The sequence below is a fragment of the Macaca mulatta genome, chromosome 8, assembly GCF_049350105.2.
Source record: "Macaca mulatta isolate MMU2019108-1 chromosome 8, T2T-MMU8v2.0, whole genome shotgun sequence".
In the NCBI taxonomy this organism is placed as follows: Eukaryota; Metazoa; Chordata; class Mammalia; order Primates; family Cercopithecidae; genus Macaca; species Macaca mulatta.
Window position 1 is genome coordinate 91342176 of NC_133413.1, and position 16844 is coordinate 91359019.

Below are 16844 nucleotides of genomic sequence, written 5' to 3' on the forward strand. Positions count from 1 at the left end.
AAAAGAGGTTTCTTGGGTGCGTGTCTCTGAGAAATTCTTAGAAAACTCTGAGAAGTTGATGGAAGCATCTGGGTGCTGCTTCCTGTTCTCCTCCCAACAAGTTTGCACAAAGAATGCATATGATGACTTTTTGCCTCTTGGCTTCTTAGGATTTTGCCTCTAGGCTTCTTAGGATCTCCTTTGCTCATGTTATTTTTCCTCAGCAAGGCAAGAGTCACCCAGTGCCCACCTGGCTCTCATTTGCCCTGGTACTGTCTCTATGGAGCTCAAAATACCACAATCACTATCTTTTTTTCCTATTTTCAATGTAGCTATTACAAATTTTTTTATATTATAGATATAGTTCACATTAAATTTCTATTAGACAGTGCTGCTTGAACGTTCTTTTTAGATAAACAAATGACCAATATCTTGTTTATTACTTGCCTTTCTATATAATAAAAGCAGAGTACAGAATCCATACTGACAAGGGGAGATAAGAGTAGGAGGAAGAATCTCATTATTTCTATTTCTTGATTATTTACATTTTGAGCAGATATAAGGAGGAAAAAAATATGTTGCATCACATCTAAATGTAAACCTATTCTGCAGAGGCAACCTATGGCATGAGCATCACAAAAGTGGTATAATGGTACTCCTAAACACTTTGGAACATTCTCATATATCCAATCTGTGCAACAAAGCCAATGGTCCACCTTGTACGACAGTGCTACTGGTCCACCTGAAGTTTCAGTTTTAACTTTTCTCCATTTTGCTGCCAACGATGATTTACACAGAAGGACATTTACGAATTATCTAAGGACTCTTTGGAAGTGATACTTGCAAATACCCAAGCTTTGTTGATCCAGAGAGCATATCCTTCATTAATGGCAAAGTGACATAAATTATTATTTTAAAAATTCATATTGATAATCGGAATTCTAAATTCACAATGCCATTCTAAACAGGTGGCACATTATAATCTAACACTAATGTGTGCTTATAATAAAGAGCTTATAGTACACAGAAAATTATGGATTTTGAATGTCATTTTTAACACCAACCAAAAGAAGAAGAGTGTAACATTCTCTTTAAAACACACACACACACACACACCGCTCCGGAGCGTCTGGAGGAGGCAGGTGCAGGTACGGGCGGCGCCGGCTCAGGGGCTGCTGGAGGCCCAGGAGGCTCGGACGCGGGGCAGGAAGCTGCCTACCACGCCGGCTCCTGCTCGCGGGCGCCCACAGCGCGGACATGGCGGGCTGGTGGCCTGCGTTGTCGCGCGCGGCCCAGCGCCACCCATGGCCCACCAACGTGCTGCTCTACGGCTCGCTCCTCTCGGCCGGGGACACGCTGCAGCAGCGGCTGCAGCAGCGACTGCAGGGCGGCGAGGCCGACTGGCGCCAGACGCGGCGTGTGGCCACGTTGGTGGTGACCTTCCACACCAACTTCAACTACGTGTGGCTGGGCCTGCTGGAGTGCGCACTCCCGGGCAGCGCGCCACGCGCGGTGCTGGCCAAGTTGATCTGCGACCAGGTGGTCGGTGCGCCCATCGCGATCTAGGCCTTCTACACCGGTATGAGCATTCTCCAGGAAAAGGATGACATATTTTTGGACCTGAAACAGAAATTCTGGAATACCTATCTGAGCGGACTGGTGTACTGGCCCTTTGTACCGCTGACCAACTTCAGCCTTGTTCCTGTTCAATGGAGAACAGCTTACACTGGAGTCTGTGGTTTTCTCTGGGCCATCTTTGTCTGTTTTTCCCAGCAGAGTGGTGACGGCACACTGAAGTCAGCTTTCACCATTTTACGTACAAAGTGGACCAGTGCCATAGAAGGGTCCCCGGAGAAATGAGAACTCAAGGACTCTCTTAAAGGGACCACATATTTGACCTAAAATGCACAGAATTGCCTGTAGACAAAATACTTGATGTGCCAATTATGCATTTCATTTTGAGGAATTACTGCTATTTATAAACCCACTTAAAAAAATTATGATTATTTTTGAATTATATTCAGATATTTTTTCCTGTTCTAGTCTGAAATATTACTTCTCTAATTTTTTGGTTGATATAAATAATAGTGGCAAAAAAAAACAACAACAACAACACACACACACACATATATACTACATGGGCCAAATTTGTGTTATAAAACAAGCTTGACTAAGCTATAATTAAGAACACTGAGATAACATCAACGTTATTAGTGTTAGTACAAGAAAGAGAATTGCTGGTTTAGAAAAGTTCTTGTCTTACCTTACTACCTTCTTTCACATTTTTATAGAACATTAAGAGAGTGAAGTGGCAGCATATGTGCATTTAGATTAAAGAAATTCATCTACAGGCACTTGGCAGGAAGAGAGGGCTATTTTTAAAAACAACAAACAAAAACCTACTATTCCATTCAATGAAATTTTGCCCCAGAGTAAGAAGAGAGACAGAATTGCTTCTTTTTCAAGTGGTTTCAGATCCCAAGTCTTTCAAACTGAGTTCTGTTCTTACAGGTAACAGAAGACATTGTAAAGAACAATTTTGTCTGTACTTGATTTGTGTGTTGATGTGAGAATCTAAATTCTCAGCAAGATAGGGCTTGATTGTGTACTGATGGCACAATGTGTTGCATTAAGTCATAATGTCAATTATATTGGTTCCTACCATTTCCCTGTCTGCATCCCCCTATCCCCATGATTATACTTGAGTTTTAGAAAGATCATTTTGGCAAATGTGTAGCAAATAGACTGTAGAAAGAAACCAGAGACAACAGTTATTTGCTGCCTTGAATTACTGAAATGATGGGAAGGGATGGGAATGGATAAAGGTTTCTTGGAAAAGACGCTCTTTACAGCTACTTTATGGGGATTGCCTCAGTTGTTGTTGTTGGTTTTTTTTTTTTTGAGACAGAGTCTAGCTCTGTTGCTCAGGCTGAAGTGCAGGGGCACAATCTCAGCTCACTGCAAGCTCCGCCTCCTGGGTTCATGGCATTCTCCTGCCTCAGCATCCTGAGTAGCTGGGACTATAGAAGCCTGCAACCACGCCCGGCTAATTTTTTGTATTTTTAGTAGAGACCGGGTTTCACCATGTTAGCCAGGATGGTCTTGATCACCTGACCTAGTGATCCACCAGCCTTGGCCTCCCAAAGTGCTGGGATTACAGGAGTGAGCCACCATGCCCGGCCATGGACTGTTTCAGTTCTTAAGGGGAGCCCACCAATTATACAGTACCAGTATTTCTCTAACATGAATGAGTACATTTATACTTCCCTCAAAATATACTTTTTAAAAAAGAAATGTTCTAAAATTTCAATGCTCTATTTTTTAAAAAGAAATATTTTAAAATGTTAAAGTGATCTTTTTTCTTTTTTTCAAAAGTAGTCTCATACTGGTTACAGAGTTTGTGACCTGAAAAGTTTTTAACACATTTAAACATTAAACATTTGTTCCAGGAACTGCTAGGCTTCTAGAGATTCAAAAATAAAAGATACCATTTTTGTCTTATCTCACTTAATTACAAATTTGACATAGGAGACTTTTCAATAAACTGTCTAAAGTACATAAAAGAAAGGAGACACTACCATTGAAAATGGGAGCCAAATTAGTTCACAGTTTCCCACCGTATTTATAGGATTTTGCTTGTAGCTCAGATCATTTCCTAACTTTGAACTCAAAGGTCAATGTGTTTCTGAAGTTCTTTTAAACTATATGATTCCCAGAATGGCATGCTATAAGGAGAAGATGATTTCATTTTATCTAGCAAGTGATAAATATGACATCACTATATTTTAAAACCCTGAAAAACAAATAGTACCATATGGTTTGTTTTCTTCCAACCGCAAAGTAACAATCTGTAGTATTCTAATAAACTGCTGTTAGGTCTAAGAATATTTTTGGCCAAATTTTCCTTTTTTCTTTGTTATAACTGGTTTGCTAATAGATTTCTCTAGCTTTAGTTATAATTAGAAGACAGTTACTGCTTTGCATAATCAAATTGTAATTGCTGTTTGGGTGAAATCCAACCAATTTAAGCATCAGTACCTTCAAAATCATGATGTCTGGCAAAAACAGAATAATAAATGTCAGACTCTAATGATCTAGGTTATCTAATAATGCTTGCTTAACTGTTGAATTATTTTAGAGGCTGGACAACAAGTAATACTTGAATTATCAACATATTTTGAGCATTACATTTGTAAATGACAATAAGTTAATGGTCTCCAATAAACACAAATGGTGATGATAAGGAACAAAAATTCACTTGAGATCAGAAACCTATCCCAGTCTTAGTTCTGTCATTGGTTAAATATGTGTTTCTGGGTGAGTCACTTAACTTTCTGGATCTGTTTACTGATTTGTAAAATGGAAGTTATGAAATCTAATGATAATGGACATTTGTCAATTTTATTCCATAGATACACCACATTTTGTTTATTCACTCATCTATGGAATAAAATATTTTGGCAAACAAATGAAGTACTGACACATGGATGAACCTTTCAAACATGCTCTCTTTTCTTGTCCTTAAACTCTTGAAGCCTATTTTCCTCAACTTTCCATAGGGGTCAATGAAACTAGTATTTTCATCTCTCTCAGAGAGAGATCAGCCCTTGAGTGATTGTTGTCCCAACAATTAGCATCGACACTTTTAGTATTTGTTACCCCCAACCCAATTACTGTGCTCCCCAATGATCCTAAAAGCTAGGAATAAATTTGCTTTCTGTTAATGATAAATCTTTAACTCTAAAGAGAAACAGTGCTTGCTCATGTACTCTCACACACTCTTGCCCTCTCTTTCTGTGTAGTTATCTCTCCTGAGGAAAGGTGAATAATTTGAAGAATACTTTGAGTACCCAACTCTATAATGCACTTACTCCAAATCACCCTTAAAAAAGAAAGTAGTGTTTCTTCCTTGAAATCAATCACGCAATATCCCAGGGGTAAGCAGACTCTCCTATAGTAAAGATTTGTTTCTACCAACCCCAGGAAACTCAGAAAGAGGGGTAGTTTGTATTATTTCCTCTCATGACTCAATTAATTAATTAAAGAATTAATTCTAGGATCCTAGGGCCAAACAATCAGTTGCCATTTTTCACAGGAAGCTTAGGGCCCTCTTAAACAATGAAGATTCCAGGTAGTCTGCACTGATAACTCAAGGCTGCCGACGGCAGGGAGATTGCCCCTGTCTCAAGCCTGCACAGCCTAGGGCACTTTTAATATATGAAGTACAATATTGAGGGGTGGGAGGAAGGCAGCCATGAGAACGCACCTCACAGATCTCCAATAACAGGGAGCTAACCAACCAAGGAAAGGCCCAGTTGCTGGCCGCTGAAACCATCTGCTGCATTTGTGCCAAAGCCACAGCTCCCACATACTGCTCCCAGCAAATGACATAGTACATCAGGGTTACCAATGCAGGACTCCTGAGGGCCTTGCCCGGCTACCTAGGATACTTCCCTCCAACTTTCTTGCCCTCTCTCCATCACTGCGCTCAGACAAGCACCTTAACTGACAATGCATGTCCCTCCTGCCCCATTTCTCCCTCAGGTGTCTCTTTTACTAAAACATTTGCATGATTAATCCTGTCTTGGCATTTGCTTCTCTAAACACCCAGCCTAACACATCTGGATTAATAACTTACTTAAATTTAAACATTTTTTAAACTAGCAACTTTAAAATTGGTTCTCAAATATTGGGTAAACAGGGAGTTTCTATTGATACTGACTTCTTCCTTCTCTATTTCAATCATCCCCATCTTGAAATATATATCAATAAAAAATTGGGCTTTTAAATAGATGTGTCAAATTAATAACATTCTTAAAACTAAAAGATTGTCCTTTAATTACAGATTTATCCCCAGTCCTAATGGGAAGGGAGCAAATTAGGAACTGTTATTTGAAATTAGCTACATATGTGTCTGTCCCTCTCATCCCACCGTAACCTCCAGGAGGGTTGGCACCTGTCTCAATCATTATTTTTACTGAGTACCGGGTTCGTAGCAGGTACTCAAGAAATATCTGTTGAATGGAGGCAGGAGATGATATTAGTGATGTGAAACTACGGTGAGGTATAGAGAGTAAGGTGGGAAGGGGTTCCCAGATCTCTCTAGTTACATGAAATAAGCAATTGAAATACGTGTGTTGCTTTTATTATGTAAACCACAGAAAATAAACTTTGAGTTTCATTTTACAAACCAGAGAAAGTAAAGTTCAACAAAAATCTTAGCTTTAATGAGAATAAGCAAAAGATAAAGTGAGAAACGTTACAGCGAACTGATTTTAAATGATTGAAGAACTCTGCACTCTATGGGCCTAAAATGATTATCTTGCTTTTTGGCCAAAATATCATATATATATATTTAAACATTAATTATGTATTTTATAACATATGGATACAGATATTCCTCAGTACCCATGGGGGGCTGGTTCCAGGACTCCCTATGGATACAAAATCAGCAGATGCTCGAGTCTCTTATATAAAATGCTGTAGTATTTAAATATAACCTAGCACATCCTCTGGTATACTTTAAAGCAGCTCTGGATTACTTATAATACCTAATACAATGTAAATACTATGTAAATAGTTGTTATACTGTATTGTTTAGGAAATAAAGACAAGAAAATAATGTCTGTACATGTTTGGTATAGACAATTTTTTTTCCAGATATTTTCGATCAGTGGTTTGTTGAATCCACAGGTGCAGAACCCATGGATACACAGGGCTAATTGTATATAGATTTCCTTGTATTGATAAATTTCACTATACTGTAGATTTACTCAAAGTTCACTATTTATGCCTGTCAACAGATACATTTCTTCTTGGTAAACAAAAGGAAAATCCTATATCTTCCTACTGTATCAGGTAAAGAAGTTTCTTTAAAACAAAATATTGATAGATGACAGTGGGAAGTCTGACATTTATTAAACTTGATAACAGTAAATGGAAATAGAGTTTGAGAGTTTGATTATTATAATCCACAATGCTTGATTCCTTCATCATCATTTTTTTAAAGCAACTTATCTCACCAACTGCCAGCACACTGTATTTATGATGATTAAATTCTTACTACAGCAATGAAAACAAGTATATCAGTAGACACCCCAAACAATGAAGCCTTAAGTAGTATTTCCCATAATAGATCAATACATCTAAATTGTATCTTGTCATTGGGGGATTTTTGCTGTGCATTAATGGATTTAAAACCTAATTAACTTTCCCACACTGTTTAAGAACCTCATAATAACGCTGGCATGGGCTCATGTACTTTTAAGTACATTCAGTGAACTTGAAAAGGTGAAAAATATCCCACATACCAGAGTCAGAGAAGGCAGAAAACATCTTTCTTTTTCCTCTTTGCATTATTTTCCCCAGCAAGTGCTCCAAGTGAGGTGGAATTAAAGAATACAGGTATACTTAAAACAACCTATGGCAATTTAAAATGATTAATTCCAGATATTTTAACATACACAACGTTCTAATGGAAATTTTATGTAGAATAAGTCCTATAGAATTGCAAGTTGGTACTAAACTGACACTGGAAGTCTAACTTTTGCCCTACAGGGGTAGGAAGAAAATAAAAGCACAGCTCTTCACATTTCAAATTGTTAACATGTCATTTTCCTGTGAGATAACCAAACAAATACAAATTGAGATGCCTATGAGGGTCAGGGTATGATAAAATGTTTCACAACCATGCCATAGTAGCAGGAAATAATCCTAAATAATTTAACATGTATTTATATGAAAAAAAATTAGAAAAGCAAGTAATTCCAAGTAGTTAAACAGAAGTAATGAATATGTGAACATTTTCAATTAAAGGTTAAGGAAAACTAAGAGGCCTATAATTTTAGAAAGTCTCACAAATCTGGCAACAGGAGAAAATAATAATTTTCTAGAGAAGATACTTTTGATTTAATATAGAAAGAAATGAAACTCTAATTACAAAAAGTGAACAGGCAGGAAAGGCACATTCATTCCTCTTCCAAAGGTACTGTTTCCCAGGTTAGCTGTTAGAAACCACTTGGACAAATGCAGCACTTTTCAAACAATTGCTATAAGCTGTAAGTTTCATTATAAATGATTTTTGGCAACACATTTTTGGAAATGTGGCACATATATTATAAATAAGCAATCTCTTGTGCTACAGCATCTCCTTTCTTTTTTTCATCTGACAAATATTCATGAGTCCCCAGAACATAATTAACACTGTTCCAGGGCTAGGGATAAAGCATGAACAGAGTAATCTAAAATCCCTGCCGACGTGGAGCTTGTTTTCTAGGTGAGACAAATGATACGTAAGAAAGTAAAAGGCCTAATATGTATGCGCCACCACTGCCACTGTCATTCTGCCAAAATACTGTCTTTTGGTTCAGTGCTATTGGGTGTGGTTTAAATAAAATTATAATGTGACAAAGCCCTCTTTTTTTTGTTGTTTTTAGAAAGAAAAAGTCCTTTTGATATTTCAGGTAAACCTTCTTGGTTGAGTTTTAAGGTAGATCTGTCATACAAAGATTATCATGATATAAACCAGGTATCACCATCTTTTTTTCTTTTTTTTTTTTCTTTTTCATATTTTAGACTTTGCAGACCACCTGTGGTCTGTGTCACCTATTCTTCATTTCTTTTAGGCCTTTAAAAATGTAAAAGCAGGTCAGGCACAGTAACTCACACCTGTAATCCCAGCACTTTGGGAGGCTAAGGTGGGAGAATCCCTTGAGCTCAGGAGTTTCAGACCTGCCTGGGTAATATAGTGAGATACCATCTCTAGAAAAAAATAAAAATAATTAGCTGGGCATGGCTGCATATGCCTGTAGTCCCAGCCCAGCTACTCTAGATAGAGCCTGAGGCAGGAGGACTGCTTGAGCCCAGAAGTTCAAGGCTGCAGTGAGCTACCTTTGCGTCACTGCACTCCAGCTTGGGTGACAGAACCAGACCCTATCTCTATTTGAAAAAAAAAAAAAAAAAAGTAAAACCATTCTTACGTTACAGGACACAGAAAAACAGACCAGGGGCTGAATTTGGCCTGCAGCCACAGTTTACTAACCTCTAACCAAAGATCTGTGTATACTTGCTTTGAAGTGGCTACAGTCCTACTTAATGTATGCTCAGTCCTATTTATGACGTTTCATCCTATTTTTTTTTGCATTTATTCCTTTGCTCTTTATTATTCATTTATTAAAATTGAATAAAACATTCTTTTCTAGAGCTACAATAGTTCCAACTACAGAAGCCTCAAAGTCAGTTCTGAAGAGTAGGGCCACCTGCTCTATTTCACACAAGCAATAGAAAAAAATTCTTGGCAGCAAACCTCTCGTATGTCTATATGCTGAAGAGAGTCTGTACACTGGCAAAGATTATGCATGCTCTCCACCAACTTCCTGGGGCAGACACATGTGAGATTTAATGTTCCCTTACCTTGCTGGAGGAACATCAATATTGGAGGAAACAACTTTTCTTTTCTGCTCAAGGAGACAGATGGAGCGAGTGTTTTCTTTTTCATGGTCAAGGACCCGGCTGGCTTTTTTGGTGTCTGCTGTTTTCACATCTTCCTCCATGGCCAAGGAGAACACGTGTTGATGAGACATTTTTTTACTACAGTCACGTTTTAAGTCCTCTGATTGAAATGTGAAGGTCATTTCCCGCTTAATGCTCCCCACCTATGAAATGAAACACAGAAATTCTTACTCACATAAAACATCACCTTTGTATGACTCCTGCAGATGATGGTGAGGAGAGATTACAGACACTGTCCTCCCTGTTCATCTGAAATATTGTATAATTTTAATGAGAAAAATGCAGCATACAAATAAAATAACTTCACAAAATAATATACAATTAATGCATCTATAATGCAAATAAGAAATATCACAAACACACACAAAAAAATGCCTTCCAGGTATATAAAAACAAGGATTGAAAAGCATAATACCTCTAATTTTTTAAAATATAAAACATCACTGTTTTATCTCCCACAACTAAGAAAATTCAAGTAAACTCTTAAATATTTCAGTCTGATTATCATGATTAATAGAAGAGAGCTAAGTATAAAATCAAACTTTCTTTTTGGCTAATAATACTGGTCTTAACGACACTCTGTAGTTCATGAAGAAATCTTTTTTACCCTTCATCTCCAGCAGTTAAGATTTTTTAATTAAAAAAATTTTTAAATTATACTTTAAGTTCTAGGGTACATGTGCACAACGTGCAGAATTGTTACATAGGTATACATGTGCCATGTTGGTGTGCTGCACCCATTAACTCATCATTTACATTAGGTATATCTCCTAATGCTATCCCTCCCCCCTCCCCCCACCCCATGACAGGCCCCAGTGTGTGATGTTCCCTATCCTGTGTCCAAGTGTTCTCCCTTGTTCAATTCCTACCTATGAGTGACAACATGCAGTGTTTGGTTTTCTGTCCTTGCGATAGCTTGCTCAGAATGATGGTTTCCAGCTTCATCCATGTCCCTGCAAAGGACATGAACTCATCCTTTTTTATGGTTGCATAGTATTCCATAGTATATATGTGCCATATTTTCTTAATCCAGTCTATCACCAAAGGACATATGGGTTGGTTCCAAGTCTTTGCCATTGTGAATAGTGCCACAATAAACATACATGTGCATAGCAGCATGATTTATAATCCTTTAATATGTCTCTACAGCAGCATGATTTATAATCCTTTGGCTATATACCCAGTAATGGGATGGCTGGGTCAAATGCTATTTCTAGTTCTAGATGCTTGAGGAATTGCCACACTGTCTTCCACAATGGTTGAACCAGTTTACGGTCTCACCAACAGTGTAAAAGTGTTCCTGTTTCTCCACATCCTCTCCAGCACCTGTTGTTTCCTGACATTTTAATGATCGCCATTCTAACTGGCATGAGATGGTATTTCATTGCAGTTTTGATTTGCATTTCTCTGATGGCCAGTGATAATGAGCATTTTTTCATGTGTCTGTTGGCTGCATAAATGTCTTCTTTTGAGAAGTGTCTGTTCATATCCTTCACTCACTTTTTGATGGGGTTGTTTGATTTTTTTCTTGTAAATTTGTTTGAGTTCTTTGTAGATTCTGGATATTAGCCCTTTGTCAGGATGGAGGTTCCAAAATGGCCGAACAGGAACTGGCCGAAGAGGAACAGCTCCAGTCTACAGCTCCCAGCGTGAGCAACACAGAAGATAGGTGATTTCTGCATTTCCAACTGAGGTACCGAGTTCATCTCACTGGAGTTTGTCGGACAGTGGGTGCAGCCCATGGAGCAAGGCAGGGCATCGCCTCACCCAGGAAGTGCAAAGGGTCAGGGAATTCCCTTTCCTAGCCAAGGGAAGCCATGACAGACAGTACCTGGAAAATCGGGACATCCCACCCAATACTGCACTTTTCCAACGGTCTTAGCAAACGGCAAACAAGGAGGCTATATCCCGCGCCTGGCTCAGAGGGTTCCAAACCCATGGAACCTTGCTCACTCCTAGCACAGCAGTCTGAGATTGAACTGCAAGGTGGTAGTGAGGCTGGGGGAGGAGGGTCCACCATTGCTGAGGCTTGAGTAGGTAAACAAAGTGGCCGGAAAGCTCGAACAGGGTGGAGCCCACCGCAGCTCAACGAGGCCTGCCTGCCTCTGTAGACTCCACCTCTTGGGGCAGGGCATAGCTTAACAAAACGCAGCGGAAACTTCTGAAGACTTAAACATCCCTGGCTGACAGCTTCGAAGAGAGTAGTGGTTCTCCCAGCATGGAGTTTGAGATCTCCATGACCCACTTGACTTCCTCCTCAAGTGGGTCCCTGACCTCCGAGAAGCTTAATTGGGAGACACCTCCAGTAGGGGCCGACTGACACCTCTTACAGCTGGGTGCCCCTCTGAGACGAAGCTTCCAGAGGAAGGATCAGGCAGCAACATTTGCCATTCTGCAATATTTGCTGCTCTGCAGCCTCCGCTGGTGATACCCAGGCAAACAGGGTCCAGAGTGGACCTCCAGCAAACTCCAGCAGACCTGCAGCTGAAGGTCCTGACTGTTAGAAGGAAAACTAACAAACAGAAAGGACATCCACACCAAAACCACATCTGTACATCACCATCATCAAACACCAAAGGTAGATAAAACCACATAGAAGGGGAGAAATGGAGCAGAAAAGCTGAAAACTCTAAAAATCAGAGTGCCTCTTCTCCTCCAACAGAATGCAGTTCCTCGCCAGCAATGGAACAAAGCTGGACGGAGAATGACTTTGACGAGTTGAGAGAAGAAGGCTTCAGACGATTGGTAATAACAAACTTCTCCAAGCTAAAGGAGGAAGTTTGAACCCAACGCAAAGAAGCTAAAAACCTTGAAAAAGATTAGATGAATGGCTAACTAGAATAAACAGTGTAGAGAAGACCTTAAATGACCTGATGGAGCTGAAAACCATGGCACGAGAACTATGTCACACATGCACAAGCTTCAGTAGCTGAATCGATCAAGTGGAAGAAAGGGTATCAGTGACTGAAGATCAAATGAATGAAATGAAACGAGAAGAGAAGTTCAGAAAAAAAAGAGTAAAAAGAAATGAACGAAGTCTCCAAGAAATATGAAATTTGGACTATGTGAAAAGACCAAATCTATGGCTGATTGGTGTACCTGAAAGTGATGGGGAGAATGGAACCAAGTTAGAAAACACTCTGCAGGATATTATCCTGGAGAACTACCCCAAACTAGCAAGGCAGGCCGACATTCAAATTCAGGAAATACAGAGAACACAAAGATACTCCTTGAGAAGACCAACTCCAAGACACATAATTGTCATATTCACCAAAGTCGAAATGAAGGAAAAAATGTTAAGGGCAGCCAGAGAGAAAGGTCAGGTTACCCATAAAGGGAAGCCCATCAGACTAACAGCGGATCTCTCGGAAGAAACTCTACCAGCCTGAAGAGAGTTGGGGCCAATATTCAACATTCTTAAAGAAAAGAATTTTCAACCCAGAATTTCATATCCAGCCAAACTAAGCTTCATAAGTGAAGGAGAAGTAAAATCCTTTACAAACAAACAAATGCTGAGAGATTTTGTCACTACCAGGCCTGCCTTACAAGAGCTCCTGAAGGAAGCACTAAACATGGAAAGGAATAAACGGTACCAGCCACTGTAAAAACACACCAAATTGTAAAGACCATCGATGCTAAGAAGAAACTGCATTGACTAACGAGCAAAATAACCAGCTAACATCATAATGACAGGATCAAATTCACACATAGCAATATTAGCCTTAAATGTAAATAGGCTAAATGCTCCAGTTAAAAGACACAGACTGGCAAATTGGATAAAGAGTCAAGGCTCATTCAGGAGACTCATGTCACATACAGAGACACACATAGGCTCAAAACAAAGGGATGGAGGAAGATCTACCATGCAAATGGAAAACAAAAAAAAGCAGGGGTTGCAACCCTAGTCTCTGATAAAACAGACTTTAAACCAACAATGATCAAAAGAGACAAAGGAGGCCATTACATAATGGTAAAGAGATCAATTCAACAGGAAGAGCTAACTATCCTAAATATATATGCAACCAATACAGGAGAATCCAGATTCATAAAGCAAATCCTTAGACAACTACAAAGAGACTTAGACTCCCACACAATAATAATGGGAGACTTTAACACCCCACTGTCATCATTAGACAGATCAACTAGACAGAAAGTTAGCAAGGATATCCAGGAATTGAACTCAGCTCTGCACCAAGTAGATCTAATAGACATCTACAGAACTCTCCACCCCAAATCAACAGAATATACATTCTTCTCAGCACTACATCACACTTATTCCAAAATTGACCACATAGTTGGAAGTAAAGCACTCCTCAGCAAATGTAAAAGAACAGAAATTATAACTAACTGTCTCACAGACCACAGTGAATAAAATTACAACTCAGGATTAAGAAACTCACTCAAAACTGCTCAACTACATGGAAACTGAACAACCTGCTCCTGAATGACTACTGGGTATATAATGAAATGAAGGCAGAAATAAAGATGTTCTTTGAAACCAATGAGAACAAAGGCAAAACATACCAAATTCTCTGGGACACATTTAAAGCAGTATGTAGAGGGAAATTTATAGCACTAAATGCCCACAAGAGAAAGCAGGAAAGATCTAAAATTGACACCCTAACATCACAATTAAAAGAACTAGAGAAGCAAGAGCAAACACATTCAAAAGCTAGCAGAAAGCAAGAAATAACTAAGATCAGAGCAGAACTGAAGGAGATAGAGACACAAAAAAACCTTCAAAAACATCAATGAATCCAGGAGCTGGTTTTTTGAAAAGATCAACAAAATTGATAGACCACTAGCAAGACTAATAAAGAAAAAAAGAGAGAAGAATCAAATAGACAAAATAAAAAATCATAAAGGGGATATCACCATGGATCCCACAGAAATACAAACTACCGTCAGAGAATACTATAAACAACTCCACGCAAATAAACTAGAAAATCTAGAAGAAATCGATAAATTCGTAGACACATACACCCTCTCAAGACTAAAACAGGAAAGAAGTTGAATCCCTGAATAGACCAATAACAGGCTCTGTTATTAATAATTGAGGCAATAATTAATAGCCTAACAACCAAAGTAAGTCCAGGACCAGACGGATTCATAGCCAAATTCTACTAGAGGTACAAAGAGGAGCTGGTACCATTCCTTCTGAAACTATTCCAATCAATAGAAAAAGAGGGAATCCTCCCTAACTCATTTTACGAGGCCAACATCATCCTGATACCAAAGCCTGGCAGAGACACAACAAAAAAAAGAAAATTTTAGACCAATATCCTTGATGAACATCAACGCAAAAATCCTCAATATGATACTGGCAAACTGAATCCAGCAGCGCATCAAAAAGCTTATCCACCATGATCAAGTGGGCTTCATCCCTGGGATGCAAGGCTGGTTCAACATTTGCAAATCAATAAATGTAATCCATCATATAAACAGAACCAAAGGCAAAAACCACATGATTATCTCAATACATGCAGAAAAGGCCTTTGACAAAATTCAACAGCCCTTCATGCTAAAAACTCTCAATAAATTAGGTATTGATGGGACATATCTCAAAATAATAAGAGTTAGTTATGACAAACCCATAGCCAGTATCATACTGAATGGGCAAAAACTGGAAGCATTCCCTTTGAAAACTGGCACAAGACAGGGATGTCCTCTCTTACCACTCCTATTCAACAGAGTGTTGGCAGTTCTGGCCAGGGCAATCAGGTAGGAGAAAGACATAAAGGATATTCAATTAGGAAAAGAGGAAGTCAAAGTGTCCCTGTTTGCAGATGACATGATTGTATATTTAGAAAACCCCATTGTCTCAGCCCAAAATCTCCTTAAGCTGATAAGCAATTTCAGGATACAAAATCAATGTGCAAAATAAAAATTTCAGGATACAAAATCAATGTGCAAAAATCACAAGCATTCCTATACACCAATAAAAGACAAACAGAGAGCCAAATCATGAATGAACACCCATTCCACAATTGCTTCAAAGAGAATCAAATACCTAGGAATCCAACTTAAAAGGGATATGAAGAACATCTTCAAGGAGAACTACAAACCACTGCTCAACAAAATAAAAGAGGACACAAACAAATGGAAGAACATTCCATGCTCGTGGACAGGAAGAATCAATATCGTGAAAATGGCCATACTGCCCAAGGTAATTTATAGATTCTATGCCATTCTCATCAAGCTACCAATGACTTTCTTCACAGAATTGGAAAAAACTGCTTTAAAGTTCATATGGAACCAAAAAAGAGCCTGCATTGCCAAGACAATCCTAAGCCAAAAGAACAAAGCTAGAGGCATCATGCTACCTGACTTCAAACTATACTACAAGGCTACAGTAACCAAAACAGCATGATACTGGTACCAAAACAGAGATATAGACCAATGGAACAGAACAGAGCCCTCAGAATTAATACCACACATCTACAACCATCTGATCTTTGACAAACCTGACAAAAACAGGAAATGGGGAAAGGATTCCCTATTTAATAAATGGTGCTGGGAAAACTGGCTAACCATATGTAGAAAGCTGAAACTGGATCCCTTCCTTACACCTTATACCAAAATTATTTCAAGGTGGATTAAAGACTTAAATGTTACACCTAAGACCAAAAAAACCCTAGAAGAAAACCTAGACAATACCATTCAGGATATAGGCATGGGCAAGAACTTCATGTCTAAAACACCAAAAGCAATGGCAACAAAAGCCAAAATTGACAAATGGGATCTAATTAAACTAAAGAGCTTCTGCACAGCAAAAGAAACTACCATCAGAGTGAACAGGCAACCCACAGAATGGGAGAAAAATTTTACAATCTAACCAGCAGTTAAGATTTTAACAAAATCCGTTCCAAGGCCATATCATAAAGTCAGAATAATTTTTCTTATCATTTGCAACTAAATGTAATGATGATTAAGGTGGGAGACCAATATAAAATTAAACCTCAGTGAACTGAATCTTAGTACTTTAGACTTTGTGATAACTGAAAAAGGAGACTGAAGCTAAAGAAAGGTTTTTGTAAGGTAATTAGTACTGTAAATGAGGACTGGAGAAAGCCAGTTAAAGTCCCACTATACAAAGATGAGTCTATCTGGTAATCTGGAGTCTCACTAATCAGTGGGGTGTATTTCAAAATATGCACAATCATGAGACATTTCACGGGCCTGTGATACAATCCATTTCCTCCGGTTGGGTCATCTGTGGAGTCAGTAAATCTTCACTCTCCCATTTAAATAGAATATGTGCTTGTTTCTTTTTAATTTTAGGTATGAGAAAAAGCACAAAGGTTTTAATCAAATAGATTCAGATTTATAGAAGCTAAGGTCATGAGTATAAATCA

The 16844-nt window shown here is 38.7% G+C and overlaps 1 protein-coding gene and 1 pseudogene across 3 annotated transcripts in view; one reads left to right on the forward strand and one right to left on the reverse strand.

Annotated features, from left to right (window-relative positions):
• ZNF704 (zinc finger protein 704) overlaps positions 1 to 16844 on the reverse strand; it is a 251462-nt gene that overhangs the window by 181903 nt on the left and 52715 nt on the right. For 2 of the 3 annotated variants that reach the window (XM_015145519.3, XM_015145518.3), the window contains exon 2: positions 9391 to 9632. In XM_015145519.3, coding sequence (XP_015001005.1) covers positions 9391 to 9611 — 221 coding nt within the window. In that variant the 5' untranslated portion in view covers positions 9612 to 9632. 3 annotated transcript variants of the gene reach the window in all.
• On the forward strand, positions 1103 to 1763 carry LOC100428970 (mpv17-like protein; annotated as a pseudogene).